This window comes from Panthera tigris, chromosome F3, assembly GCF_018350195.1.
Source record: "Panthera tigris isolate Pti1 chromosome F3, P.tigris_Pti1_mat1.1, whole genome shotgun sequence".
Lineage (NCBI taxonomy): Eukaryota > Metazoa > Chordata > Mammalia > Carnivora > Felidae > Panthera > Panthera tigris.
In genome coordinates this window covers 69,014,783-69,030,546 of record NC_056678.1, presented here as the reverse complement: position 1 = coordinate 69,030,546, position 15,764 = coordinate 69,014,783, and the positions used below count along the sequence as shown (strand labels likewise).

The 15,764-nt window shown below is 53.8% G+C and overlaps 2 protein-coding genes across 20 annotated transcripts in view; one reads left to right on the top strand and one right to left on the bottom strand.

The window, feature by feature from the left end:
* Positions 1-11,770, bottom strand: part of TPM3 (tropomyosin 3) — a 28,400-nt gene extending 16,630 nt beyond the window's left edge. For 6 of the 14 annotated variants that reach the window (XM_042975403.1, XM_042975408.1, XM_042975409.1 and 3 more), the window contains exon 1: positions 6,115-6,339. In XM_042975403.1, coding sequence (XP_042831337.1) covers positions 6,115-6,246 — 132 coding nt within the window. In that variant the 5' untranslated portion in view covers positions 6,247-6,339. Of the gene's footprint in view, positions 1-5,918; positions 5,941-6,114; positions 6,340-10,805; positions 10,932-11,601 lie in introns of those variants that run through there. The other 8 variants (XM_042975406.1, XM_007087937.3, XM_007087938.3 and 5 more) reach the window with 6 other exon arrangements.
* LOC122235705 (translation initiation factor IF-2-like) lies at positions 6,370-14,960 on the top strand. 6 transcript variants are annotated; one of them, XM_042975415.1, is made up of 3 exons: positions 6,370-6,716; positions 13,966-14,048; positions 14,641-14,960. In XM_042975415.1, exons 1-3 carry the CDS (start codon positions 6,370-6,372, stop codon positions 14,691-14,693), a joined length of 483 nt encoding a protein of 160 aa, XP_042831349.1. In that variant the 3' UTR covers positions 14,694-14,960. The 6 variants fall into 6 exon arrangements, 5 of the variants coding, with proteins under 5 accessions (XP_042831349.1, XP_042831347.1, XP_042831350.1 ...); XM_042975413.1 differs by having other exon boundaries at positions 13,966-14,960; XM_042975416.1 differs by lacking the exons at positions 13,966-14,048; positions 14,641-14,960 and adding an exon at positions 10,899-11,730.
* The last annotated feature ends 804 nt before the right edge of the window (positions 14,961-15,764 follow it).

The window sequence follows — 15,764 nt, the reverse complement described above, 5'->3', positions numbered from 1 at the left end:
CCCCACCCCCAATCTCTGCAACCTGCTCCCCACCCCCCACCTTTTCAAAGGTGACACCGAGGAGCTCTTCTAACTAAAACTACCTGCCTGACATACAAAAAGGGGGTGGGGGGGCGGCGCAGAGGAGAATGCTTCCTCCGTGTCCACCCCGACTCCTGCAGATTTCTGAACGGTGACTCCCTTCCACTGCCACGGTCATCCCTCAGCCTCAGCCTCCTCCCGGCTGCTGTCAGTCCTCTCCCTGACTCCAGCCCACACAAAGGCCCGGCCAGAACACAAGCCGCCCCATGCCTCCTCCTTGGCAGTGGAGTGAGAAACGGGGAAAGGAGGCAGCCTGCGTGTAGATGAACTCCGCTGGCAGAAAAGCCCCCCTGTCATGACTGCCTTTCTCGTCCCTACACCTTTCCTGGTGGCAAGCACACTGACTGCCTCAGCCATGCAAGGACTCCACCTGCTCTGCATGCTACCCAGTTCAGATGCTTATCCAAGTGCTTGGTTAACACGATCTCTCTTCTACAGTCCAGATTGTGCCTGAATTCCATTACCCTGATTTCCTCCTGGCAGTCAGGGGTGGGAGCAGCTACAGAAATAATCTGGGTCACCAGCCCCTATGGGGAGGGATGCAGCCCAAAAGACTCCTGTTAAGAATCAGCTTCTTAACAAAAATTTCCAAATACAAACATGGGAGATTCAAAGTCCTGTAGGGTCTGGAGCTATATAACCACCAACCCACAGAAGAAAAGTCACGAGTCCACACAAGCTGAAGTTACTAAGAACCCGTTTGTGTCTCTAACTACACTATTCAAAATACCACAAAGACAAGTGTTCCCTGATCCTGTTTCCTCCAGGAAAACAGATGTCTCTTCGGACACATTTCACAAGTCCAAAAAGGTTAACGACTCAAGATAACAAGGACAAGTCAAGCTATCAGGCAAGGCCAATAAATCATGGCCGGTGCGATGATTTACCCCATCTCCCTCCCTCAAATGCCTAGGACTATAAAAAAGAATTGAACCAGATTTGGAGGAAGCTCATAAAATCTAAGTCTCCATCCAGCTCACCAGTAGTTCCCAAATGGAGAAGATAACAGACTACGGGGGCAGGGTGTACAGTTTCCATGACAACAATCTGGCAGGCAGTTTCTCCCACAAATCAGCAATTACAATAGAATTCTTCGCAAGGCTGAAGAGGGAGGAGAAGGCACCTCTTGGTGCCCTCCTGAGAGCAAGAGCACGCACACACACACTGACACACACTGACGGAGCCTATATCAAATGCAGAACATGCCACGGGGTGTCCCCACCAAAGCTTCAGAGACCCTGGGCGGGGGGGGGGGGGGGGGGGGAGCCAGTCACTGTTCTCTTTCTGCTCCTCCTACAGAAGATCAGTTCTCTTTACAAAGAAACAGAAGTTTGCAGGATCAAGATCTAGGACTATGTCTAAGGGAATAAGGGAAGACTCTTTCTTCAAGCCGGAACCTACGCACAACACCCATCCCTTCATCCCTTCCGGGTCAATCAAGTCCCGCAAGACACTGGGAGGGACGGACTTCTGCAAACCAGAACAGGAAACATTAAACCTGTGCTATTCTAATTACCCAAGGGTTAGCACGTCCAGATGTGGTTTTGAACTTTCAGCCCATCCACCTCTGCCCAGCCTGGGGGATAGACTCTGAGGTCTTTCCTTCAGGTAATAACAGGGTCCTCCACATTAGAAGATGGCTGACCACACGGGGCGCCTGGGTGGCTCAGTCGGTTAAGCATCCGACTCCGGCTTAGGTCATGATCTGGCCGTTCGTGGGTTCGAGCCCCACGTCAGGCTCTGGGCAGACGGCTCGGAGCCTGGAGCCTGCTTCGGACTCTGTGTCTCCCTCTCTCTCTGCTCCTCCCCCACTTGCATTCTGTCTTTCTGTCTCTGAAAGGTGAATAAATGTTAGAAGAACAAAAAGAAGAAGGGGGAGGAGGAGGAGGCTGGCCACAGCTTCAGCTGTGAAGAGTGTGGCTTAAGTGCTACCATCCTCCAAACAGAAGAGATTCCCCAGGCGCGCCACACACCTCAAGGCAAGGAAGTGCTGGGGCGCTGGTGCTCGGAGGCAAATCAGGGCCAAGGACAGAAGGGGATTAGCCTAAATCTGGCATTCTGCCACTCTGGGGTTTCTCTTTTTAGACAAAAGCCACAGATGAAATTTTGATCAAAGGAAACCAGTAATGGAAAAGTGAGGCTTGGGCCTGTGAAGAAAGGAGTACTCCGGGGTTCACGGTGTCCACACAAGTGTATCTACCCGGGGTGACACTGTGTCCTTAGGGACTTTAAAGTCACGGGGGGGGGGGGGGGCAGGTGTGAGGAAGGGAGCAGAGCTATCTGCCACAGAGTAAACAAAGGTGGAGACTCCAGAGCAAAGGGCTGTTTGCCTCGCCCCAGGAGTGTGTGCGCCAACGGGAGGGAAAGAGAAAGGTAATCAGCAGGAAAGTAAACCTAAACCAAAGAAAGGTGATAAAGCCTGTTGCCGGGTCCACCCGACCCAGCAAAAGGAGAGCCACACAACAGGCGTTCCAATCCCCCCAGAGATTGGAAATGGGGAATAGGGCCAAAAGCCTGTTTTTTGTTTTTAAGTTTTGCTTTTATTTATTTTGAGAGAGAGTGAGAGAGAGAGAGCGCGCACGTGCGTGCACATGAATGGGGGGTGGAGGGTGGGGGGGGGAGGGAGAGGGAGGGAGACAGAGAATGAAAATGAATCCCAAGAAGGCTCTGGCTGTCAGCATACAGCCCGATGTGGGCCGAAGTCAGACGCTTAACCAACTGAGCCACCCAAACCCAGACGCCCCAAAACCTGCTGTTTTAAAGCTCACTCGCTTCTTCAATAGCGTTTCTCAATTTTTCAGACCAGAAAAAAGGAGGGAAATACCAGAATAAGTTAGGAGAGAGAGGTATTAAAAACAAATAAGGTGAACTGTATGTAAACTTAAAAATGGCTAAAATAGGGGTGCCTGGGTGGCTCAGTCAGTTAACCATCCGACTTCGGCTCAGGTCACGATCTCACAGTTTTTAACTTCGAGCCCGGCGTCAGGCTCTGTGCTGACAGCTCAGAGCTGTTTTGGATTCTATGTCTCCCTCTCTCTCTGACCCTCCCCTGCTCACGCTCTGTCTCTCTCTCTCTCAAAAATAAACATTTAAAAAATGGTTAAAATAGTAAATTTTATGTTATGTGTATTGTTATCACCATCAAAAACAAAACAAACAGGGGCGCCTGGGTGGCGCAGTCGGTTAAGCGTCCGACTTCAGCCAGGTCACGTTCTCGCGGTCCGTGAGTTCGAGCCCCGCGTCAGGCTCTGGGCTGATGGCTCGGAGCCTGGAGCCTGTTTCCGATTCTGTGTCTCCCTCTCTCTCTGCCCCTCCCCCGTTCATGCTCTGTCTCTCTCTGTCCCAAAAATAAATAAAAAACGTTGAAAAAAAATTAAAAAAAAAAAAAAAAAAACAAAAAACAAAACAAACAGGTAAGGAAAAATGATGCATTTGAACATTATGTTTACGCCCCCTGTTTAAGCTTAGCAAGAATTGCAAAGGAGGTTCAAAACCGAAAGTATACCTGCCATGATGCTACACTGTGAAAGGTCAGTCTCCAGACTAAAAGCAGAAAAGAAAGGCCGCTCTCAGAACTGCAGTCTCAGCTCTGGACTCACCCAGCTTCCCAACAAAGAGCGAAGGGTCACACAAAGCAGCCAGAAAAATAATTAAGTGATGATCCCACTAACAGCCTGAGATACCATCAGGGAGTGCCCAGCTTCCAGCTCCAGAGGAAGGAGGAGGCTGCCGAACCCACACTCCAGAATGCCTGAGAGGGTAACAGGCCAAGCCCAAGCACCCCTCCCTCCTCAGGAGGAGTTCAAAGCTCACCAGAGCAGAAAGCCAAACGGTTAAGCTCCCTCAAGCTGGGGAACAGAAAGAAGAAACTGGTTTCATCAACCTTTAACTATCACCCTACTTCCCCATCTGAAGACTTCCTCACTAGACCTCAACTCAGTAAGCAAATCCGGCAGGCGCTGAGGAAGGAACCGTAAAGAACATCTCGAGCTGCTCACTCCTCTGCCTATCACCTGGAAGACCGGGGAAAACTGAGGCCAAGTTTTCCTGCGAGGAAGCCGGCCGGGAGGGGGGCGGGGGGCGAAGGGGCGTCACCCACCCTAGAACTATCCCCAGGGTGCCCACACTTCAATGCTGAGCCTAACACTCTGCAGCTCAACACACGGCCGGCCGATTCTTTAAAAGCCAACCCTGCCTTCTTTAAGGGGATCTAGTCTGCAGAACAAAGGAGACGAGAAGTGTCACTAGCCACAGAGTCACCCAGCCAGTCCATCTCACTTGAATTGATAATTAGAAGCTACTCACACTGGGACACCTGGGTGGCTCAGTCGGTCTCTTGATTTCGGCTCAGGTCATGATCTCACGGTTGGGGAGTTCGAGCCCTACATCGAGCTCCACGCTGACAGTGTGAATCCTGCTTGGGATTCTCCCTCTCTCCCTCTCTGTGCTCCTCCCTTGTGGGCACACTCGCTCTCTCTCTCTCTCAAAATAGGTAAAATAAACGTAAAAATATATATAATGAACATGGGGGAAATCCCCTGAGAAAAAGATGACAGAGAAGACAAGACCCCAGCATTTCTACGCCCAGGTAGAAAAACAAGAGCATTCTAGCAATCTCCCACTCTCCCCCCAAAACAGTAATTCTCAGCCACTCCCCAGTGGAGCAGCCAGGGAAAAAAAACCAAAAAACAAAAAACAAAAACAAAAACAAAACTGACCAGGCAAGAGAACAACAAGGAATACCAATAAACCACAGAAGTTCCTCATAAGGTCTTCAAATTTTAGCAACACTTACTTTTCTCTCCAGCCTCAAGATTCTCCAAAACCAAGTCAGGAGATCAGTTCCACCCCCTAGCCTGTACCCTAGACCCTGGAAAGTCTTGTGGCTTACTAAAATTACTGGCCCTCCTCTAAGCAGAAAGCAGTTTCGAGAATCACCATTCATTTCATCAACATTTTATGTTCCAACTTCCAGTTGAGCCAATATTATCTTTAATAAAAAGAGACACCGTGGCGGGTAACTGGGAAACAACAGAGTGTCACTAGAGGCTCCTTGGAACTCGTTATTTTGTCTGCACGAACCACACCGCCGAGGTCAACCAGAAACCTTGACAGAATTGGCACTCAATCCGAGTCTCGGCCACACAAACTGGCTTATCGGCTGCGCTTGGAAGAAGTGTTCGCAGCCGGCTGGGCCTGCACTGATTACACTTCAGCAATCAAGGCCAGAATCCTGCAGAAGTCCCCGCCTTCCAGGCCGTCAGGGCTAGGGCCGGGCGAGTTTTGTGGGCTCGCACATTCGCACTAACATAGTGAGTGAGGTACCAACTCCTCCTGGGCTGCTTCGGGCGGTTGACACAGTGGGTTTAGCAGTTGCCCCCACAAAAGGAAAGAGCCCCAGGCCGGAGGATGGGAGGCGGTGCTGTGGCCTTAACCTCCTCCAGGGAGGGCACCGCGCTTCCTCTCGGCCGACTGCAGCCTCATTTCCTGAGCTGGAGGAGGGAGCGGAAAGGCTGCCAGCAGGCCAGGCCGGGGGCTTTCCGGCGGTTCCCACCCCCACCCCCACCCCCGCACAGTAAGCCGGCCCTGCCCCTCCCAGGCCAGAGCGGCACCCACCTACTCTCCCCCCTTGGGCCGGAAACCTCTAACGAGAGCGAATTCCCCCCCCCCACCCCGCCCTTCACCGAGGAGTGGGGGAGGGAGAGGCCGCTGAGCCCCTCCCCTGGCCGCGCCAGCCTCCGAAGGACTGAATGAATGAGCGGGGAGACGGGAGGAGGAGGAGAACCACTTTCCAGGCCCCGCGAGGCTCAGTTCCTTCAAAGGTCAAGCCGGCTCACCCGAGCGCCCAGTTCCCCCTTCGTCCGCCTCAGGTCCAGCCGCGGGTGAGCCCCACCCATCCGCCGGGCTCCAACCTCATCTCCGAGTCAGCCGGCGCCCGCGGCCCGCGCTCCGCCGCGAAACCAAGGGCCCCGCTTCGGGGGTCCCGGCCGCTGCAGCGCCCGCTCCCCCTCGCGCGCCTCGCCCTCTCCGTACCTGCTCCCGTGCCCGCCTTTCCCCCTCCACTTCCCGCTGCAGGCGCTCGGCCCTCTCCTCTGCGTCATCGGCTTGCTGCTGCAGAACCTGGATCTTGCGCTTCACCGCCTCGATGGTGGTGATCCCGGCCATGGTGCCCACCCAGCCCCTGCTCGCTCTCGGCTTCCTGCCTCCTCCGCTCGGCGCTGCAGCCGCTTCTCACCCCCACTTCCGCCTGCTCCTCCCTGAAATACCGGAACTCGCCCACCCGCCCGGATGTGGCGTCACCGCCGCGCCCTGCCGCGACAGACCCCGGGCGGGCGGCGCTCGGCGCGAGCGCGGGGCGGGGCCTTTCCCAGCCCACCAAAGGGGGGCGGGGCAGCGCCGGGCGCGGGCTACCATGGCAACCGGAAGGCGCGCGACAGGCCGCCCTCTGCCCCGCAGCAGGTCCGCCGGCCCGGGCCGCGCGGCGTCCGCCTTCACCGCGCACCCGACGCCGCCCCGGCTTCCACCCACCGCACACAGGCTCCCAACTCGGGTGCCGGGACAGGCCAGGGCTTGCTGGGCCCCAGCCTCAGAAGAGCCCGGCTCTGCAGCCTCCGCTCCGCTCCGGGTGGGCCCAGGTAGGCTTCTCTCCCACCCTAACCCACTGCCTGAAAGTCCAGGCAGGGAATTCCGGGGGTGAGAGAAAAGGCCAGGATGGCGGACTTCTCGTTCCCTTGGCATCGGTACGGATCTCGTCCTTCCCCCGTCACCTTGGAGGGTCGCTGTGCACCAGCGATTCACCAACCTGCCAGGCCTTCCGAACCTTGAGTAATTTAGGTATGGTAATCAGTCGTCACATTTCTCTGTGCGGGTGAGAAAGATTTTATCAGGAAGGAGTCCTCTCTTACAGATCACTGTTACCAGACCCTTTGGGCAACAGCCACGTGAGTGCCTAGCAAACGTCCTGTGGAACCGAGCCTCTGTTCGGTGATAACTAAACAGTTTCACTGCCACGTCTACCTTCAGGGGCCCTGAGTTAGAAACTGCCTCCCAGTCCCTGCCACGTGGGACTTCTGGAAGCACAATAGTAAAGAGACTTGAAAATTTTACCTCCTGTTCTCTCCTCCTTGTTTGTACTGTACGCCTGCCTTCCCTGTAAGCCATCATGACAAATGTCTCCTCTGCTGCGACTCTCTTTTCCCCTCAAAATTATGGTGCGGAGCAGGACTCAGGATTAAGACTCCTGATCCCTGAAATGACTGGTAGGTTAAGACAGGCGCTGCCCTCAATGCCTGGTTCTGAAGACACTCCCTCCAGAGGCTTCCTCTTCCTATTTCCTTTTAGAAATACTGAGCAGTGAGCTGTTTCGAGGAAACAATTCAAACAGCAAATAATTTGCTTGGTCGAGTACGCTGTGTACTGTTTTTTCCCTCCTGGAACTGGGAAGGAAGAACAGGGAGTAAACTCTACCCTGATGGCCTAAGAATTTTTCCAGCTCTTCTTGGAGAAGTCTGGTCAGAGAGAAGATGGAGACAGAAGTGAGACTTTGGCATCTGGGTGATGATCAGCAGGGGGCGCTGTTTACCTCCCTTTGCCCTAGCGAAGCGGCCGGCGCCCTCAACGCAGACCAACCCAAGGCTGCTCCGAGCACCGCTGTATTCCTGAGTCTGGTAGATGTGAACAGATAATCTTCTCTTGATCCAGGGAAACAGGTGGATTGACTCCTGATACCCTTTAAAGGCATGATGGACGGGCAGCAAAGGGCCCAGTGCTAATGTTTTCCTGGTGACCAACAATACAACAATGTATCAGCAGGTGTACGTGTCCATCCCCCACCCCTCTCACGTCTGGTATTACTCTTTGTCCTAACCTTGCACTCCTCTTTCCCCTTGCTTTACCCTAATGAGCTTCTGACTTCACCTCGGGTTGAGAAGCCCTTGCACACGTGAATGTTCTTACTGCCATTGAACCGTACCCTTAAAAGTGGTTAAAATGGCAAACGTGATGTATGCTTTGTTACAATTTTTTGAAAACGATTTCAGACAATTCAGGGATGAAAAGGTGAAGCTTGTACTGACCTTGCCATACCCTTGCCCTTTTCTTTCTTCAAGCAATCCAGCAAATCCTGTGCTTTCCAGAAAAGCTGCTCAGATAACCAGAACTCCCTGTGTGAACATGAGTCGTTGACTCCCTCCACTCCCTCTCCTGCCCTTATATCCACATCAGAGTAATCCGCTCTGTTAGCCTCGAGGGTAGGAGCTGAGCTGTGAACTTCCCGGGACACTTGTACTGGACGCGCACCCTCCCCCCGAAGATGCAGACATCATGTTGCTGGTGACTCTGACCCTTGCTCTCTGCTTTAAACCTTTTGCTTCCTCCTTATTCAGCGCTTTTTCCAATTCCTATAAACACTTCACTTTCCTTCTCTGATTCTTTGAGGCAGAAATCCCCCAACTTTTTCTGGGAAAGGCCAGACAGTACAGTTTTTCTGGCTTTGCAGGCCACAGGGTGTGTTGACCTCCATGGGACAAAGCCTGTAGATGATATGCAAACGAATGGGCATGGTGTCGTTCCAGTAAAACTGTACAAAACGAGGCTGTGACAGGATTTAGCTCACAGGTGGAAGGTTGCTAACCCCAGCTCTGAGAAAAAAAAAAAACTTTTCTTCCTGCTTCCTTCCTAGCCTAACGTATTTCTGCCTGCTGCTCACAGCCTTCCTCCCCCACTTCTTGGCCTCGGGCACGCCTCTGAGGGTACTCGCTGACTTGTAGGGAAAGCTAACGGGGAGAGACGTTAAACAACTTTTTCTACCCACATACTACATATTGAAATGGGTTTTGGTGGGTTCCTATATAAACATGAGTAACTCCTTTCGAGTGAATATACTGAACCCACCCTGTCTGGGTGGGGGATGACAGTGTGTGTCTGTATGTGTGCAACAGCGTAGGACAGACAGAATTCATCCCCAGGACATTCCTTTATCTTCCCAGTGAAATAGGGGTATCATCTAGAGCCTCTGTGTTTCTCTCTCCCAAGATCGAAGGTTAGACTTGTTTGTTCTTTCCTTGCTCCTGGACACACCTCCTCCAACCCACATACCTGCCGCTTTAGCCTTAGACTCTCCAGGAGAGTCGTCACCCAACATCTCATAAAACTCCCCTTAACCCGACACTGCCAGTTTGCGAAAACTTCTGTCCCTATGAGCCAGAGAGATCATCTATCCATCTAGACCCGGAACCTTGCTCAGGTAGTTCCAACAGGCCATCAAGCATTTGCCCAAACCTCTGGAGGTAACCTGTGTTTTCTGCAGTTTTCCAAGAAGGAAGAATTAATAGTTTGCAGGGGACTAAACTCTTGGAAACGACAAATATGTATAACGTATATGATCCTCTTTGTATCTCTGACCTCTGGCAGGATACGTTCAACAGCCCTCGTTACGTTCCCTGGCCACTGCGGGTGGCAGAGTGCCAAAGGGGAGATGATGGGCCTGAGAGCAAAGAGGCCAAACTTGAGGGTCTGGAAACATCTGCGAATGACCCACTCTGTCTCTCTATTTTCCAAAACCAGGCGCTCCTGGGGCACCTGGGTGGCTCAGTCAGTTAGATGTCTGACTTCGACTCAGGTCGTGATCTCACGTTTGTGAGTTCAAGCCCCACATCGGGCTCTGTGCTGACAGCTTAGAGCCTGGAGCCTGCTTCAGATTCTGTGTCTCCCTTTCTCTCTGCTCCTCCCCCGCTCACGCTCTGTCTCTCTCAAAAATAAATAAACATTAAAAAAAGTATATGTGTTCCTAAAAATATGTGTATGTGTGGGTATATACATACATCCATATATATATATATATATATATATATATGCATATATATATATGCATGCTCCTATTTTCCTATTAACTCCGTGCTAAGAATTGACTGTATTTCCATCAATCCCACACTTTCTTTTGTTGCTGTTATGTCACTTTTCTTCCAAACTTCTTTCCTTTGTCGCCTCTCATTTACTGTTGTGCTAAAGCTTTAAGCTTGAGGGTAAATGGAAGTAGGTGGTGACGGGATAAACATGCAGTGGAAAAAAACAATTTATTTCATGTGCAGATGGAAAAATTGAACCCAACTGCAGAGAAGCTGAGTGAGTGAGTCATTGCCACAGAGTATGGTCTGGTGGTGACCCCTTTTCCCCTGTAAGACTCCTTGTTGCTACCCAGCCTGTCATGAGCAATGCTTGCTGTGGTGTCTCCGTGGCATAAGGGCAGGTGCCCACAGTGGCCCAGATAAATAAACCCATAGAGGGCCAGGGTCATTGTGACCTCTTTTGTCCCATTGTGAAATCTGAGCTGGCTCTGCTGGGCGGTTGAGAGATGAGAGTTTGCCTATTAATATCCACATCTACGTGCCAGGGCTTGGACACAAAAGCGAGGAATGTGGCATGGGGGAGGAGGTGGGAAAAGTGATAGCAGTCTGGACCTGGAGACCCCTCCCTTTGTCTGGGTCCTGGGAAACATAATGAAGTTCCTGGGTTGAGGATGAGACAAAAATGAGACACTTAAGAACAAATGAACATGCCATTAGGAGGGTACGTCAGCATGTGATTGTGTGCAAAAATGCACGCGAGCATCTATTTCTACACTCTGAAGCCACAAGTATGTGTGTGTCCAAGCGTGGAGTTTCGTCCTGTCAGCATGGCGCTCTGCACATGCGGATTAACCCACCTTCCGACTCTGTCATACGTACGTCAGCAGCCTTCTTCTCTGCCAGCTCCAGCTTCTCCTGGGCGTCCTTCAGAGCTTCAGAGTACTTGTCCAGCTCATCCTCTGTCCCTTTCAGCTTCTTCTGCATGGCCGCCAGCTCGTCCTCCAGCTGCAGGAGCCCCACGAGTCACACACAATGGAGCAGGCCCAGGCCGGGGGCTCCCAAGCCCTGACAGAGCCCTGTGCTCACTCCCAAAGAGGCATACCTTCTCCCTAGCCGCTTCCCGCCGACTGCCCTGGGAGTTATGCCTTGACCTGTGGCCCTGGGATCTCTGACCTTAAGATGACCAAGCCATGGTGGGTTTTCATCCAAGACCCTGGGGTGGTAAGGGTGTAGATGCCTGTGACTCAAGACTGGCTCCGTCGGTAGAGCCGTGTGACTCTTAATCTCGGGGTTATAAGTTCGAGACCCATGTTGGGTGTAGAGATTACTTAAAAGTAAAATCTTAAAAAAAGATCAAGGGAAAAGAGATCCTGTGTGCCCAGCCCCCACATTTTCGTCTAGAAATTGGGTTCTCCCAGAACATGATCCACCCCATTTAGATCTGGCAGGCACACCGGGGCTCAGAGGGGGCTGCTGGATTTCCCAAGGTCACACAGGCGCTCTGGAGCCGAGACGCTGGATGTCCTCTGCCTATCCGGTGCGCCTGGGGAAGAAGAGAGTCCCTCCCACCCAAAGAACAAGCTGGGCTGGTGGTCACTGCCTCTCCCACGAGAGCCCTCTCCCGTCTCACAGTCTTGCTCGCCAGCAGGCAAGAGAGAGCGGCGCCAGCACCCACCTGCTTGCTTCTCTCTTCTGCCTGCTTTTGCTCCGCTTCAGCTTGCTCTGCCCGGTCCAGAGCATTCTCCTTGTCCAGCTTCAACATCTGCATCTTTTTCTTGATGGCCTCCATCATGAGCTGTGGCTGTTGGTGAGCTCGCCTGAGAAACCTGGAGAACTGGAGGCCAGGGCAGGAGAGGAGGGCAGCTGGCTGAGTGACTAGGCGGCCCCCAGGCTCGAGCCTTTTATCTCTGCTCAAGGCTCCACCTCTTGTTCCTAATATGGTCTTTCCAGCTCCTTCCATCCCATTGTTCTCCCTGGGGGAGCGCAGGGTGAGATACTTTGATGGACTGACATCACCAGCAAAGAAAAATGGGGGAACAGCTGAGGCTGATTTTAGACAATGGAAAGTGGGGGAGGGGAGAGGTTCTCCCTGACCCTGGCACGTTCCACCCTCTGGGCAGCTCTGTGGGTGTTTTAAAAGAGCGAGGGGAGGGGAGAACACTGAAATACACGAGGGTACTTTGGCAATTCTAGGAGCGTAGCTTTCACCCAGAGGGTCCTGGTTGCCCTTCCGTTTCCCCATCACCCTCACCCCCCTCTGTGTTGGATGCTGGTCAAAGTCCACTGGTTGAGTTTTACCTTTTGATTCCCAGCATTCAGGGAGCTTGAGCAACAGTGAAAAAGGAGAGGTCACTCGTGATGATCCCTGACAATTCCCCCGGATCCCCAGATCAAATTACTGTGCTATTTGAAGAGTCTCTAATTGGCAGGGAGACATCATTCCTCCCCATTAAGAGCCCCAGGGACACAGTAAGCGGTGACCGTCGGTCCCTGGAAGGTCCTCCCAGAGCTTCAAGTGAGGTGGGGGAGAGAAGCAGGGGAGGATCAGAGTAATCTGGGAGGGACCATGCCCTCTGTTTGCCCACAGTGGTCTTTAGGTAGAACTTTCATACCCACACTGACCAAGCACTGTGCTGCTCTCCACTCTTGTCCTCTGCTCTCTCCTTACCCAACCTACCGCCATCCACCATCACAGTCCTCATCGGTGCCAGCTCTGTTCTCCCTGGCTTGACTCCAGGCCATGTTCATTCCTCCACTTGGAGCCTGTTACTGACAGGTGGCAATTGATCCCAGTACACCAGTGCCACACAATCTGAGAATATGCCAGGGGAGAGGTGGGCACTGTTCAAGGTGACCAGAGCTACCAGAGAAGACTATGAATGTGTCTAATTAGTCATATGTCAAGGAAAGATGGCTAGCGTTAATACTAAGCCCCAGCAGTGGGGTAACTGAGACACCCACCAGGGCACGGGGCAACACTGGAGTCTACTCTTGAGGTCTTCCAGTCACTAGAGGTAGAGGGGCAGATAGGCTATCAATTGACTCTTGAAGGGAAGCAGAGAAACCAAAGACCCTCGCCGCAGAACTAGTGAAGAAGAGAGTCCCAGGGCCAGGAAGCAGCAGTTAATAAGGGTGGGGGCAGTATTGAATAAGGAGGAAAAAAATACAAGGACAGAAGATCAGAGCTACATCCCTTCCAGTAAAAGGGAAAGATACGGGACGAACTGAAACTCCAGTTCCTGCTCTTGTACTCCCGCACGAGCTCTCCAGCCTAAGAGTGAGACCCACGTAGGTTGCAGCCGCCGGTGTTCCAAAGGGACCCTGGAGATAAGCGGTTCGGTAAAGGGGCCCCCGAGGTTGATGCCAAATTGCCCACTGCTGTAAGAATATGTTTGATATTTAGTTGGTTCCTAATTAAACAACCCAATATCAAACATATCACACAGAAGCAGGCAGGAGAGTTTTGGTGGTCGTCTGCCTTCCTCCCCTCCGGCCACCAAGCTTGCCTGCATGGAGAGCCATCTCCTTGGGGAAGGATGCTGACCCCTGCTCTTTGCCTCCCAAGACAGCTGGCTCTCACTCGTCTGCCGTTCGTGCTGTCCCTGTATCAGCTCCTCTCCCACCAGCGCCTGGCCTTTGCTGGATCACGTTGGCCCAGACCAGGAAGCCTGTCTGGCAGGGCTCCACATCCGGACACCCATCCTCTCCAAGGGCTCCCACACACAGCTTCTCGCCCTGATGTCGCGCCCATGGCACTGAAGGCCGGCCCAGCCGCCTGCCCTCCCCAGCCTCCTTCCCACTGCCCTGAGGCTTTCCGGGGGAGGGCCTTTTGGGGGGGGGTGCTTGTACACCCTGCTTTACCTTTCGAACGGAACTCCTAACCTTCCAGATCACCCCGCCAGACTGCCGAGGGCCTTTCAGCCCACAGCATCCTGGAGTCCTCCTGCTCTGAAGTACTACAGAGAAGTGGCCATGAGAAACTTCCAGCGCGCTTCTTCCATCATCTTGTTCCTTCTCCCCTTCTCCCCATGTCTTCCAGGCACCCTCAAAGTCACCCTTGGGTGTCCGGAAGAGGTGAGGGACCTGTGCCCCTGGCAGGCTCCAGCCCGGGCTCCGGAGAAGGTATATGGCCTGCCCTGCCTGGCAGAACTGAAACGAAGACTTTAGGAGATCAAGGGCGGAGCCCCTCTGCCAGGAAGAAGCCCACTGTCCTTGGTGCTCTTCTCCCAGCGTCTTCCCTCACAGGGGTCCAGCCTGGCTCCCCGCCGGGGGGGGGTCTCTTCTGAGGAGGATCAGGTCTGTTGACCGTCATGCGGCAGGCGGGTGTGTCTCCGCTGTGGCAGAACGGAGCCCGAGTTATAGCTGCAGCGGGCGGCCGTGCGGGGGTGGGCGGGGGTGCCCTGCTTCAGCCCCAGGCCTGTTCCGTGTGTCCGTGTTCCCATTAGTCCGGATTCCCACCCCCACCCTGCCCCACACATATACCCACTCCACAGTGCCCTTGATCTAGATCAATAGCTTGTCCAAAGCCCCAGTCGATGCCCGTTGTGCGCCTCCGGCCCTCCAGGGGAAGGCTGACAAGAGGGCGCACAGCCCCACGCTAACCCTGTGCTGTCGTTTCGTGTCCTTGCTCCCCATGGCTCTTACCGGGGGGGCGGGGTGTGTGTGTAATGCTTGCTGTCGTGACCACCAGCCTTACCCTTACCCCCATGTTCAGCTCCCTTCTCTGGGAGCCTCAACTGCCGTGGTGAACCAGAGGCTGGGAAGTGACAGGAGCGAAAAGCACCTCATGTTTGGGGACACTGATGTAGAAGAGGAGCAGTTCTCTCAGAAGGAGACTGACCTCGGGGCTTGATTAGGCAGGCCTCGGGTGGCCCCGATAAAAGGGATCTGACTCTCCTGGCGGTGCCTCCTGTGTGGCCATCTCGAACCAGGCCGGACCCTCTGGGGCTGGAGGTGGAGAAGGTGCCAGCCCCAGAAGGAAAAGGGGCTGGCTGGGTGGCTATGACCGGGGGGAACAGTTGATGTGATCAGAGCAGACAGAGCAGGCGGGGGGAGGAGGGGGGTCACAGGAGATGGGAGGGGGGGCAGCCTGCCAATACCGGAGCCAGCCGGGCTCTGACAAGCCCTGGGGAGAGAGGCCAAGGTCAGGGACCAAGGCAGAAGGGGTGGGGTGTTGTGTGGGTCCCAATAAAAAGAATGAGGAGGGGTAAAGGGGCTGCTGCAGGAGTCGGGGGTGGCTGGGGAGCAGCCAGGCAACAGAGAGGAGGTGAGAAAGGAAAAAAACTCTCAGGGGGCAGGAAAACACTATGGCTCACCATTTATCGGACCTTATGCACCACCTCTCTGCAAAGTGCTTCATTTCATCCCCACAGCAATCCAGGGAGGTAGGCATTATCTCCAGTTTACAAACAAGGAGCTGGGGCCCAGAAAGTTAAGGTAACTGGCCCAAAGCCACGCAGGCAGGCAGTGACAGAGGCAGGATTCAAACCCAGATCTGCTATGCTCTGGGGCGAGGCTCTCCTGGACAATGTACACAGCAGGGCCCACTGGGAGGCGGCTGTGGGCAGATGAAAGACCGGCGGGGGCGGGGTGGGGGGTCCCCCGCAGGATCAGAGACCCAGCCTCAGGCTGCAGGTCAAATCCAGGCCGCGTGCGCCTGCTTCTGTCCCTCGTAATGTGTCACCTTGCCTTCCTCCCCTGTCCACGCCTGCCTCCCAGCCCGTGAGCCCCATGCCTTGTTGGCTACAGGAACTCGTGAGTCATTGACTTAGAGATGCTTGGGAAGCAGGGCTGTCGGAGGTGAGGACGAATGGGTGCATGGGGGCACAGACACAGGCG

Coding starts and splice junctions, on each gene's coding strand:
- LOC122235705 (XM_042975413.1), top strand. CDS start 6,370: ATGTGGCGTCACCGCCGCGCCCTGCCGCGACAGACCCCGGGCGGGCGG. Junction 6,717..13,965: donor TCCGCTCCGGGTGGGCCCAG/GTAGGCTTCTCT, acceptor CATGTCTTCCAG/GCACCCTCAAAGTCACCCTT.